The following is a 12,618-nucleotide window of genomic DNA, read 5'->3' as shown; positions in this document are numbered from 1 at the left end:
ATGGGCATGCAAATTGATCAGAAGTCACTTATATGGAATAGTGTCAAAAGCCTTCTGGCAACCCAAAGATGTAAACTAAACTTTAGATCTCCTTTCAATAGCACTCATTAGCTCGTTTGAATAAAAAGCCACTTGTTTCAAACGGTTCAAATGGCTCTGAGCACTATGGGGCTTAATATCTGAGGTCATCAGTCCCCTAGAACTAAGAACTAAGAACTACTTAAACCGAACTAACCTAAGGACATCATACACATCCATGCCCGAGGCAGGATTCGAAGCTGAGACCGAAGCGGTCGCGCGGTTCCAGACTGAAGCTCCTAGAACCGCTCGGCCACAGGGACCGGCCCACTTGTTTCAGAAAAATGATATTTGCGAAATTCGTGCTATGTGACAATAAACTGTAACTGTTTCGTTCGCGGTATTTCATAATGTTCAAACACAGTATATGTTCTAAGATGTTACTGCAAATTAATATGAGTTATGTGTCTACTTCCTTTCTTTTGTTTTGGTGTGACTCGGGCAACTTTCCCGTCCTTAGGTGCGGATCTCCCGTTGAGCGAGCAGTTGTAGAAAATTGCTAAAAACGGAGCTAGTAAATCAGCATACTCCGAAAGCAACCAAACTGGTATGCATTCTAGAAGATAAGACGCCTTTATGAAGTGAGCTAAGCTGCTTTGGTGTAGTAAGGGTATCTACATCTAAGTCACTCATGTTGGCAGCTTCTGTGGTTCGAATTTTAGAGTATTAACTCCATCTATAGTGGTGCCAATGTCCATTCACTGTCTTACATCACATTACTTGCTCATCCATTTCTTCGTCGTCTCCTATGTTAGCACCATAGGTAACTGGCTGTAGAGCACTAGTCAGAACTCCAATTTATTCGCCATGTAACCAGATCTGGTGACTGCCTCTCTACACAGAACTCAGAAATTTCGCTGAGAAGGTTTGTGCTGTTTTAATTCAGGTGGTTCCAAAACTACCCCATGGAACAGGTGCGCCTCTCCCCACCCCTCAATACATTGGCAGATACACCGTATTGCTCGTGTTCTGCATTTGCGAGAACTGTTCGACCACCCCTGCTCATGGTTGTTAGGCCAGGGAGTGCGACTGCGTATTTTATGACCTCGCTCCAAGACTGTCCACATGTCAACCGTTTGACCAGCCATGTCCACTGGTTCACATGTTGGCCAGCTGCTCATGTCACAAACACGAGCTGTAACAGTCTAGGTTACTTGGTGGTCACATGTGCCTTCTCGGAGGAGTCGATATATAGGGTGAAACATGTGTAAGTGCAGATAGGTTTATGCTGACTGAGAACAGTGTGCTGAACAACTTTACATCTGTATTACGTCATTTGCAGACTAATAATTATTGCTATTAGGAGTTGTATGTTTTTAGGTTGGTTAGTACCTCCTAGTACAAGTGGCACGAGCAAGTCGTAAATGCTAATTTTCCCCTGGCAGGTGGTTGGGTGTTTAAGCGTGTAGGCGTGGATGCAAAATGGTTAGCCTATACTGACAGGTGTAGACCACTTAGCGGTGCAGTTATGACCATGCAGGAAATATCAGGTAGTAAATTGAGTGACATGTTTGTGGGAAGACTGTTCGACACAGAGAAAAACAACTAACACACTGATGTGTGTACTTGTTAAGGTACCATGTATAAAAACATCCGCACTTACACCCGTTGCACCCTGAGTACTATAGAGTCACTACATGGCTAGACATCTGTGACATAGACCTGAGTTTCTCCTGGCGTATACAACTTTCAAATAACTTCCGGGAATTTTTGCCTTGAAAATGGCGGGGTGTTCTCCCGCCGAAATATCGGCGGTCGCTGAAAGTGTTACCTGGCTGAATTCCCGGAAGTTATTTGATCTGTGACATAGTATCACTATGATTGTGTGTGTGTACGTGTATTAGCTGCAGGTGTACAGGTGTGCCTGTCGGCAGGGTGGCAGCTGAGAGCCAGTGGTACCAGCTGTCTGTGACGGGGTACTGCGGCAACGCCTTGTGTGTGTGTGTGTGTGTGTGTGTGTGTGTGTATTAGCTGCAGGTGTACAGGTGTGCCTGTCAGCAGGGTGGCGGCTGAGAGCCAGTGGTACCGGCTGTCGCTGACGGGGTACTGCGGCAACGCCTTGTGTGTGTGTGTGTGTGTGTGTGTGTGTGTGTGTGTATTGGCTGCAGGTGTACATGTGTGTCTGTCGGCAAGGTGGCGGCTGAGAGCCAGTGGTACCGGCTGTCGGGGTACTGCGGCAACGCCTTGTGTGTGTGTGTGTGTGTGTGTGTGTGTGTGTGTGTGTATTAGCTGCAGGTGTACAGGTGTGCCTGTCGGCAGGGTGGCGGCTGAGAGCCAGTGGTACCGGCTGTCGGTGACGGGGTACTGCGGCAACGCCTTGTGTGTGTGTGTGTGTGTGTGTGTGTGTGTGTGTGTGTGTGTGTGTATTAGCTGCAGGTGTACAGGTGTGCCTGTCGGCAGGGTGGCGGCTGAGAGCCAGTGGTACCGGCTGTCGGTGACGGGGTACTGCGGCAACGCCTTGTGTGTGTGTGTGTGTGTGTGTGTGTGTGTGTATTAGCTGCAGGTGTACAGGTGTGGCTGTCGGCAGGGTGGCGGCTGAGAGCCAGTGGTACCGGCTGTCGGTGACGGGGTACCGCGGCAACGCCTCGGACTCGTTCTCCGCGCACAACGGCGTCTACTTCAGCACCGTGGACAACAAGCAGGACCAGGCGCCAGAGTGCTGCCCCTGTGCGCGCTCCTACGGCGGCGGCTGGTGGTTCTACAGGTACTGTTGCTCCAGGTACTACCTACACACTTTGTTCATTGCCAGCTGCGTTGCGCCTCACGGCTGCCGCAACACGGCGGCTAGATTTCATCTGTCATTTCTGTTTGTGCTTGGGCCCCAGGACGACATGTCAGACGGGTGCCACTTCAACTTTCATGACACTGAGACAGAACACCAGCTTGTCTCCTTGGCGTGCCAACAGTACGCTGACTTCAACAATCCCTAGAGCGCGATACGTGCGTGACCGGTTTGAGGGGTGTTCACTCGGCTGTGGTGCGCTAGGAGGAGGGCGAATAAGCTTCACACAGCTGGGCAGAAGTTGACGAAGATGGCCAATACTAGCTCGGCTAATGATACTGCTATCTGATCAGGGCTCACTCGGTCGTGCAAACTAAACGCTTCAGTTACTTTTGAGAACGTCGTCGTCCAACAGCTCAAGTACCGGTGTAGTAATGATGGTAAATGCAACTAAATTTAAAATCAATACAATGAAGACAGTTAATTTTATCACTTACTGTAGACTAACACACAGTGTACGATGGTTCGATAAATTTAGCTAAAAAAGCAAGAAAAATGTTTGTTTCGTAAACAACTCAACTTGCTTCTCGACATAGGCTCCTTTGAGGCACACACACCTGGTCCCTTGGTCCAGCGGTCCTCCTCCTTTTTCGTCCAATCGGAAAAGTAGCTTCAATCAAACTCTGCAAAATACTCGTTGACTGCAAGTATCACTTCCTCATTTGATGAAAAATTCTTCCCAGCAACGAAAGCTTCAAGTTGGGGAACAGTAAGAAGTCACTTGGGCCTAAGTCTGGTGAACAGGGTGGGTGAGGAACCGTTTCAAATCCCAATTCATGCATTTCCGCCATTGTTATCGCTGATGTGTGGGGTGGTCCATTACCTTAGTGAAAGATCACATCTATGCATGCCAACCTTCGTCTTTTTTCAGCCATTGTGTTCACTGCCACTTCGACCCTGGTGTGTGATGATGGATCCCGGTTTCAGGGGCAATCACAAATCAGCGCAAAAAGTCAGCTTGCGACTAAACATCGCCAGGCATTGAGTCGACATATTGTGCCAGTGAGCAATCGTGGCACTCATCTCACACGCGTCTTCTTCATAACTACTTCTTCCAGCAATACTTATGCACTCTCTCAATTGAAATGCCTACAGTCTCAGCAATCTCACGAATTTTTATTCGGTGGCCTTGCATTACCGCCCGAGTTCCCGGGTTCGATTCCCGGCGGGGTCAGGGATTTTCTCTGCCTCGTGATGGCTCGGTGTTGTGTGATGTCCTTAGGTTAGTAAGGTTTAAGTATTTCTAAGTTCTAGGGGACTGATGACCTGAGAAGTTAAGTCCCATAGTGCTCAGATCCATTTGAACCATTTTGAACCTTGCATAACCGTATCACTGATTTTGTCAGTGATTTCCTTTGTGGTGACCACAACTGGACGCCCGCAGCCTGCTTCGTCTTAGGCGCTTTTCCAACTCCGTTTATATTTCTTAATCAAAAACCAAATGATGGTGAGTGGTGGTGGAGAGTCTGCGTGAACTTAATCCAATACTGTTTTGATTTGTGCGGCAGTCGAAGCCTTTAAATGAAAATGTTTAATAACAGCACGAAACTCAGTTTCCTCCATTTTCAGTCGCAGGCGACACACTGACAAATTCAGGCGGCTGTCAACAATGAACTGTAGGATGTAAATTGTTGAAATCCTTATACGGTCCTTGGAATAATCAGGCTTACCAATCATGAAGGTGCAACAAAAATGTGCCATTCTTTCATCTAAATTTATTACACTTGTCAAACCGTATTAAAAACCTCAACCTCTAATACTTTCATTTGCGAATGCTAAACGACCCTATGTGTTTCGAATTATAAAATGGGAAAACGTTTTTCTTGTAGTCAGATAGTGCGAGAGATACGTACTGGGTGGATATTTTGTGGGGTCTTGCCCAATCGTCGCTAAGAGGGTGCCTATGGGATGCAGCGCTCTCGGAATGCTATACAACAATTCAAACAAATAAGATTAGTGGATTTATTTCTATAAAACAACTCACAATGCTTTGGAGATTTACAAGTAGTAGTCGCAAGCGAGGGGCGACAAGCTACACTACTGGCCATTAGTATTGCTACACCAAGAAGAAATGCAGATGATAAACGGGTATTCATTGGACAAATATATTATACTAGAACTGACATGTGATAACATTTTCACGCAATTTGGGTGCATAGATCCTGAGAATTCAGTACCCATAACACCTCTGGCCGTAATAACGGCCTTGATACGCCTGGGCATTGAGTCAAACAGAGCTTGGATGGCGTGTACAGGTACAGCTGCCCATGCAGCTTCAACACGATACCACAGTTCATCAGGAGCAGTGACTGGCGTATTGTGACGAGCCAGTTGCTCGGCCACCATTGACCAGACGTTTTCAGTTGATGAGAGATCTGGAGAATGTGCTGGCCAGGCCAGTAGACGAACATTTTCTGTATCCAGAAAGGCCCGTGCAGGACCTGCAACATGCGGTCGTGCATTATCCTACTGAAATGTAGGGTTTCGCAGGGATGTAATGAAGGGTAGAGCCACGGGTCGTAACACATCTGAAATGTAACGTACACTGTTCAAAGTGCCGTCAATGCCAACAAGAGGTGACCGAGACGTGTAACCAATGGCAGCCCATACCATCACGCTGGGTGATACGCCAGTATGGCGATAAATACAAGATTCCAACGTACGTTCACCGCGATGTCGCCAAACACGGATGCGACCGTCATGACGCTGTAAACAGAACCTGGATTCATCCGAAAAAATTACGTTTTGGCATTCGTGCACCCAGGTTCGTCGTTGAGTACACCATCGCAGGCGCTCCTGTCTGTGATGCAGCGTCAAAGGGAAACCGCAGCCATGGTCTCCGAGCTGACAGTCCATGCTGCTGCAAACGTCGTCGAACTGTTGGTGTAGATGGTTGTGTCTTGCAAACGTCCCCACCTGCTGACTCAGGGATCGGGACGTGGCTACACGATCCGTTACAGCCACGCGGATAAGATGCCTGTCATCTCGACTGCTAGTGATACGAGGCCGTTGGGATCCAGCACGGCGTTGCGTATTACCCTCCTGAACCCACCGATTCCATATTCTGCTAAGTCATTGGATCTCGACCAACGCAAGCAGCAATGTCGCGATACGATAAACAGCAATCGCGATAGGCTACAATCCGAACTTTATCAAAGTCGGAAACGTGATGGTACGCATTTCTCCTCCTTACACGAGGCATCACAACATCGTTTCACCAGGCAACGCCGGTCAACTGCTGTTTGTGTATGAGAAATCGGTTGGAAACTTTCCTCATGACAGTACGTTGTAGGTGTCGCCACCGGCGCCAACCTTGTGTGAATGTTCTGAGAAGCTAATAATTTGCATATCACAGCATCTTCTTCCTGTCAGTTAAATTTCGCGTCTGTAGCACGTCATCTTCGTGGTGTATCAATTTTAATGGCGGTAGTGTATATAGTCCTTGATATGTGAACGGTTCAGGCAAGTTGATACAGGTCACTGATAACTAACGTCCACGTTCCGGTGACGATGTGAGCAGCCGAGGCTTGCAAGAGCGTCGCAGATATTCCCTTCTCTCAGGTGTCGCTCTACGCGCGGCGCTTTCCAATTCCGCACACCATTGGCCGTCGTTTCCTCACTGGTTTCTCTGCTCTTGCTTTCCACACCTTCGTTCCGGTACTTGTGGTTACTCCAGAACATTCCTCCCACCACCCCCACCCCCGAAAGCGACGGACCGTCATCTTGTATGGAGTGCAACCACAGCGGGGGATGGAGGAGTGTGGGCGCTCTGGTGGACCGGAAGCTGTGGCTGCAGGGGACGTCCAGCTTCCAGCCGTACCCCAACAACGTCTGGCCTGCGCTCTGGCGAAACGTCCCCCGGAAAATGACCACAAGGGTACGCGTCCACCTCCTGCTGCCATGAATCAGATAAAGAAGGCGGCGACTGCTGCGGTTTGGCCGGGTCCAGCTCCATGGGTAGGATGAGAGGACGCAGAGGAGGTGAAGGCTCCGTCTCCATGGGGTCGTGTCCTGGTGACACCCTCTGGCGGTGGCTGCGTCTGCCTTGTCCTCTGGACCCGTGAATCTTGGGGAAGAGAGTCTGAGAGATCATTGTGTACGTGAGAGAGGCGAAAGAAGATACATGCAAGCGCCAAGTCGACAGACGATCTTTCATCGCGCCCACCGTCTGCTGCCGCTAAAAACCACGTAAAAGACAATATCATTAAGCGTGAAGCGATACTTGCGGCCTTCCTTCGGCGCCGGATGCTGAGGAAGGTGGAGTACATCTACATCTACATTTATACTCCGCAAGCCACCCAACGGTGTGTGGCGGAGGGCACTTTACGTGCCACTGTCATTACCTCCCTTTCCTGTTCCAGTCGCGTATGGTTCGCGGGAAGAACGACTGCGGGAAAGCCTCCGTGCGCGCTCGAATCTCTCTAATTTTACAATCGTGATCTCCTCGGGAGGTATAAGTAGGGGGAAGCAATACATTTGATACCTCATCCAGAAACGCACCCTCTCGAAACCTGGACAGCAAGCTACACCGAGATGCAGAGCGCCTCTCTTGCAGAGTCTGCCACTTGAGTTTGCTAAACATCTCCGTAAAGCTATCACGGTTACCAAACAGCCCTGTGACGAAACGCGCCGCTCTTCTTTGGATCTTCTCTATCTCCTCCGCAACCCGACCTGGTACAGATTCCACACTGATGAGCAATACTCAAATATAGGCCGAACGCGTGTTTTGTAAGCCACCTCCTTTGTTGATGGACTACATTTTCTAAGGACTCTCCCAATGAATCCCAATCTGGTACCCGCCTTACCAATAATTAATTTTGTATTATCGTTCCACTTCAAATCGTTCCGCACGCATACTCCCAGATATTTTACAGAGGTAGCTGCTACCAGTGTGTGTTGCGGTATCATATAATCATACAATAAAGGATCCTTCTTTCTACGTATTCGCAATAAATTACATTTCTGTTAAGGGTCAGTTGCCACTCCCTGCACCAAGTGCCTATCCGCTGCAGATCTTCCTGCATTTCGCTGCAATTTTCTAATGCTTCTCTGTATACTACAGCATCATCCGCGAAAGCCGCATGGAACTTCCGACACTATCTACTAGGTCATTTATATATATTGTGAAAAGCAATGGTCCCATAACACTCCCCTGTAGCACGCCTGAGGTTACTTTAACGTCTGTAGACGTCTCTCCATTGAGAACAACATGCTGTGTTCTGCTTGCTAAAAACTCTTCAATCCAGCCACACAGCTGGTCTGATATTCCGTAGGCTCTTACTTTGTTTATCAGGCGACAGTGCGGAACTGTATCGAACGCCTTCCGGAAGTCAAGGAAAATAGCATCTACCTGGGAGCCTGTATCTAATATTTTCTGGGTCTCGTGAACAAATAAAGCTAGTTGGGTCTCACACGATCGCTGTTTCCGGAATCCATGTTGATTCCTACGGACTAGATTCTGAGTTTCCAGAAACGTCATGATACGCGAGCAAAAAACATGTTCTAAAATTCTGCAACAGATCGACGTCAGGGATATATGCCAAGAGTTTTGCTCGACGACCCTTCTTGAAGACTGGAACTACCTGTGCTCTTCTCCAATCATTTGGAACCTTCCGTTCCTCTAGAGACTTGCGGTACATGGCTGTTAGAAGGGGGGTAAGTTCTTTCGCGTACTCTGTGTAGAATCGAATTAGTATCCCGTCAGGTCCAGTGGACTTTCCTCTGTTGAGTGATTTCTGTTGCTTTTCTATTCCTTGGACACTTATTTCGATGTCAGCCATTTTTTCGTTTGTGCGAGGATTTAGAGAAGGAACTGCAGTGCAGTCTTCCTCTGTGAATCAGCTTTGGAAAAAGGTTTTTTAGTATTTCAGCTTTACGCGTGTCATCCTCTGTTTCAATGCCATCATCACCCCGGAGTGTCTGGATATGCTGTTTCGAGCCACTTACTGATTTAACGTAAGACCAGAACTACCTATGATTTTCTGTCAAGTCGGTACATAGAATTTTACTTTCGAATTCACTGATCGCTTCACGCATAGCCCTCCTTACGCTAACTTTGACATCGTTTAGCTTCTGTTTGTCTGAGAGGTTTGGGCTGTGTTTAAACTTGCAGTGAAGCTCTCTTTGCTTTCGCAGTAGTTTCCTAACTTTGTTGTTGTACCACGCTGTGCTTTTCCCGTCCCTCACAGTTTTACTCGGCGCGTACCTGTCTAAAACGCATTTTACGATTGCCTTGAACTTTTTCCATAAGCACTCATCATTGACAGTGTCGGAACAGAAATTTTCGTTTTGATCTGTTATGTAGCCTGAAATCTGTCTTCTATTACTCTTGCTAAATAGATAAGCCTTCCTCCATTTTTTTATATTCCTATTTACTTCCATATTCAGGGATGCTGCAACGGCCTTATAATCACTGATTCCCTGTTCTGCGCTTACAGAGTCGAAAAGTTCGGGTCTGTTTATTATCAGAAGGTCCAAGATGTTATCTCCACGAGTTGGTTCTCTGTTTAATTGCTCGAGGTAATTTTCGGATAGTGCACTCACAAGGGAACCTCCCCATCGCACCCCCCTCAGATTTAGTTATAAGTTGGCACAGTGGATAGGCCTTGAAAAACTGAACACAGATCAATCGAGAAAACAGGAAGAAGTTTTGTCGAACTATGAAAAAAATAAGCAAAATATACAAATTGAGTAGTCGATGTGTAACATAACCCACATCAAGGACAAATGTGATCTCAGGAGCGTCGTGGTCTCGTGGTTAGCGTAAGCAACTGCGGTACGAGAGGACCTCGCTTCAAGTCTTCCCTCGAGTAAAAACTTTAACTTTTTTATTTTCTAGCAATTGACGTGTGTCAATTATCAAAGTTCAGGCACACACACAATCAACTTCGCCCTCGAAAATTCCAGGACATGTTCAGATTTGCTTGGACATATGCAGGATTTGACACACGGAAAAAATTGGAAAACGTTAAAAACATATGTTTTGACAAAGCACAGGGAAAACTATGAGACTGTGAAACTGTTGCATTCATTTGTTGCAGTTTATGTGACAAACTCTTATGTTTTCATCACTTTTTTGGGAATTATTATCACATCCACAAGAAAACCTAAATCGGGCAAGGTAGAAGAATCTTTTTACCCATTCGCCAAGTGTACAAGTTAGGTGGGTCGACAACATATTCCTGTCATGTGACGCACATGCCGTCACCAGTGTCGTATAGAATATATCAGACGTGTTTTCCTGTGGAGGAATCGGTTGACCTATGACCTTGCGATCAAATGTTTTCGGTTCCCATTGGAGAGGAACGTACTTTCGTCTACTAATCGCACGGTTTTGCGGTGCGGTCGCAAAACACAGATACTAAACTTATTACAGTGAACAGAGACGTCAATGAACGAACTGACAGATCATAACTTTGCGAAAACAAATAAAGTAAAATTTTCACCCGAGGGAAGACTTGAACCAAGGACCTCTCGTTCCACAGTTGTTCACGCTAACCACGGGACCACGGCGCTCCTAAGCTGACACTATGCTTGATGTTGCTTATCTTGAACATGGACTACTCAGTTTGTATATTTTGCTTATTTTTTCCATAGTTCCACACAACTTCTTCCTGATTTCTCGATTGATCTGTGTTCAGTTTTTCAAGGCCTGTCCACTGTGCCAACTTATAACTAAATCTGAGGGGGGTGCGATGGGGAGGTTCCCTTGTCAGTATAATGTCACTCGATGCTCTGTCCCTACCACCCGTCCTAAACATCTTAGTATCCCAGTCTACATCTGGTAAATTGAAATCTCCACCTAAGACTATAAAATGCTGAGAAAATTTATGTGAAATGTATTCCAGATTTTCTCTCAGTTGTTCTGCCACTAATGCTGCTGAGTCGGGAGGTCGGCGAAAGGAGCCAACTATTAACCTAGCTCGGTTGTTGAGTGTAACCTCCACCCATAATAATCACAGGAACTATCCATTTCTACTTCACTACAGGATAAACTTCTACTAACAGCGACAAACACGCCACCACCGGTTGCATGCAATCTATCCTTTCTAAACACCGTTTGTGCCTTTGTAAAAATTTCGGCAGAATTTATCTCTGGCTTCAGCCAGGTTTCCGTACCTATAACGATTTCAGCTTCGGTGATTTCTATCAGCGCTTGAAGTTCCAGTACTTTACCAATGCAGCTTCGACAGTTTACAATTACAATACCGATTGCTGCTTGGTCCCCGCATGTCCTGACTTTGCTCCACACCCTTTGAGGCTGTTGCCCTTTCTGTACTTGGCCGAGGCCATCTAACCTAAAAAAACCGCCCAGTCCACGCCACACAACCCCTGCTACCCGTGTAGCCGCCTGCTGCGTGTAGTGGACTCCTGACCTATCCAGTGGAACCCGAAACCCCACCACCCTATGGCGCAAGTCGAGGAATCTGCAGCCCACACGGTCGCAGAACCGTCTCAGCCTCTGATTCAGACCCTCCACTCGGCTCTGTACCAAAGGTCCGCAGTCAGTCCTGTCGACGATGCTGCAGATGGTGAGCTCTGCTTTCATCCCGCTAGCGAGACTGGCAGTCTTCACCAAATCAGATAACCACCGGAAACCAGAGTAGATTTCCTCCGATCCATAGCGACACACATCATTGGTGCTGACATGAGCGACCACCTGCAGATGGGTGCACCCTGTACCTTTCATGGCATCCGGAAGAACCCTTTCCACATCTGGAATGACTCCCGCCGGTATGCACACGGAGTGCACATTGGTTTTCTTCCCCTCTCTTGCTGCCATATCCCTAAGGGGCCCCATTACGCGCCTGACGTTGGAGCTCCCAACTACCAGTAAGCCCACCCTCTGCGACCGCCCAGATCTTGCAGACTGAGGGGCAACCTCTGGAACAGGACAAGCAGCCATGTCCGGCCGAAGGTCAGTATCAGCTGGAGACAGAGCCTGAAACCGGTTCGTCAGACAAACTGGAGAGGCCTTCCGTTCAGCCCTCCAGAATGTGTTTCGCCCCCTGCCACACCTAGAGACGACCTCCCACTCTACCACGGGTGAGGGGTCAGCCTCAATGTGGGCAGGATCCCGGGCAGCCACAGCCGTAGTCCGATCGGGGGATGCGTGGGACGAGCTGGCCGTCCCCGACAAACCCCCATCCGGACCCCCACACTGATGCCCATTGGCAACAGCCTCAAGCTGTGTGACTGAAGCCAACACTGCCTGAAGCTGGGAACGAAGGGATGCCAACTCAGCCCGCATCCGAACACAGCAGTTGCAGTCCCTACCCATGCTAAAAACTGTTGTGCAAAGAACGTCTGAACTAATCTACAGAGAGCACAAACAATTCCACACAAAATTTAAACGGTTATTAAAATACAAGATTACCTAGTAAATGCAGTAATGCTGCTACTTGCGCACTGCTGACACACTGCTCGGCGGCGGAAGGAGACTATGCGATTTCACACTATTCAGGTACTAAAACGCGATGCCACAACTCTCAAATACTATAATACGCCCGAAATTTATGAATTAAACAATGCAAGTACCCAAAAACATGCAAAGATTATTAAGAATTAAACCATGTAACAAATAAGTGAGCTAAGAGTATACGAATTGCTGCTGGCAGCTGCTTATCCAGCGGCGGCAGGGAGCACACTGGCTGTGCGATGGCGGCGGCCGTGAAGCATTTCCACCGGCAATGGTCCGTCTCGTGGGTGCGAACGATACGTCGCGAGAAACAGTTACAATGCGTGATCCCTGGTGTGTG

At 47.8% G+C, this 12,618-nt stretch overlaps 1 protein-coding gene across 1 annotated transcript in view; it reads left to right on the top strand.

Moving 5' to 3' along the window:
• Window positions 1–12,618, top strand: part of LOC126233427 (uncharacterized) — a 511,079-nt gene that overhangs the window by 471,088 nt on the left and 27,373 nt on the right. Inside the window, exon 12 of the mRNA XM_049942864.1 lies at window positions 2,606–2,782. Coding sequence (XP_049798821.1) covers window positions 2,606–2,782 — 177 coding nt within the window. The remainder of the gene's footprint in view (window positions 1–2,605; window positions 2,783–12,618) is intronic.

Source organism: Schistocerca nitens, chromosome 1 (assembly GCF_023898315.1).
Source record: "Schistocerca nitens isolate TAMUIC-IGC-003100 chromosome 1, iqSchNite1.1, whole genome shotgun sequence".
NCBI lineage: Eukaryota > Metazoa > Arthropoda > Insecta > Orthoptera > Acrididae > Schistocerca > Schistocerca nitens.
Note: the sequence above shows the minus strand (reverse complement) of the source record. Positions and strands in the feature narration are given on the sequence as shown.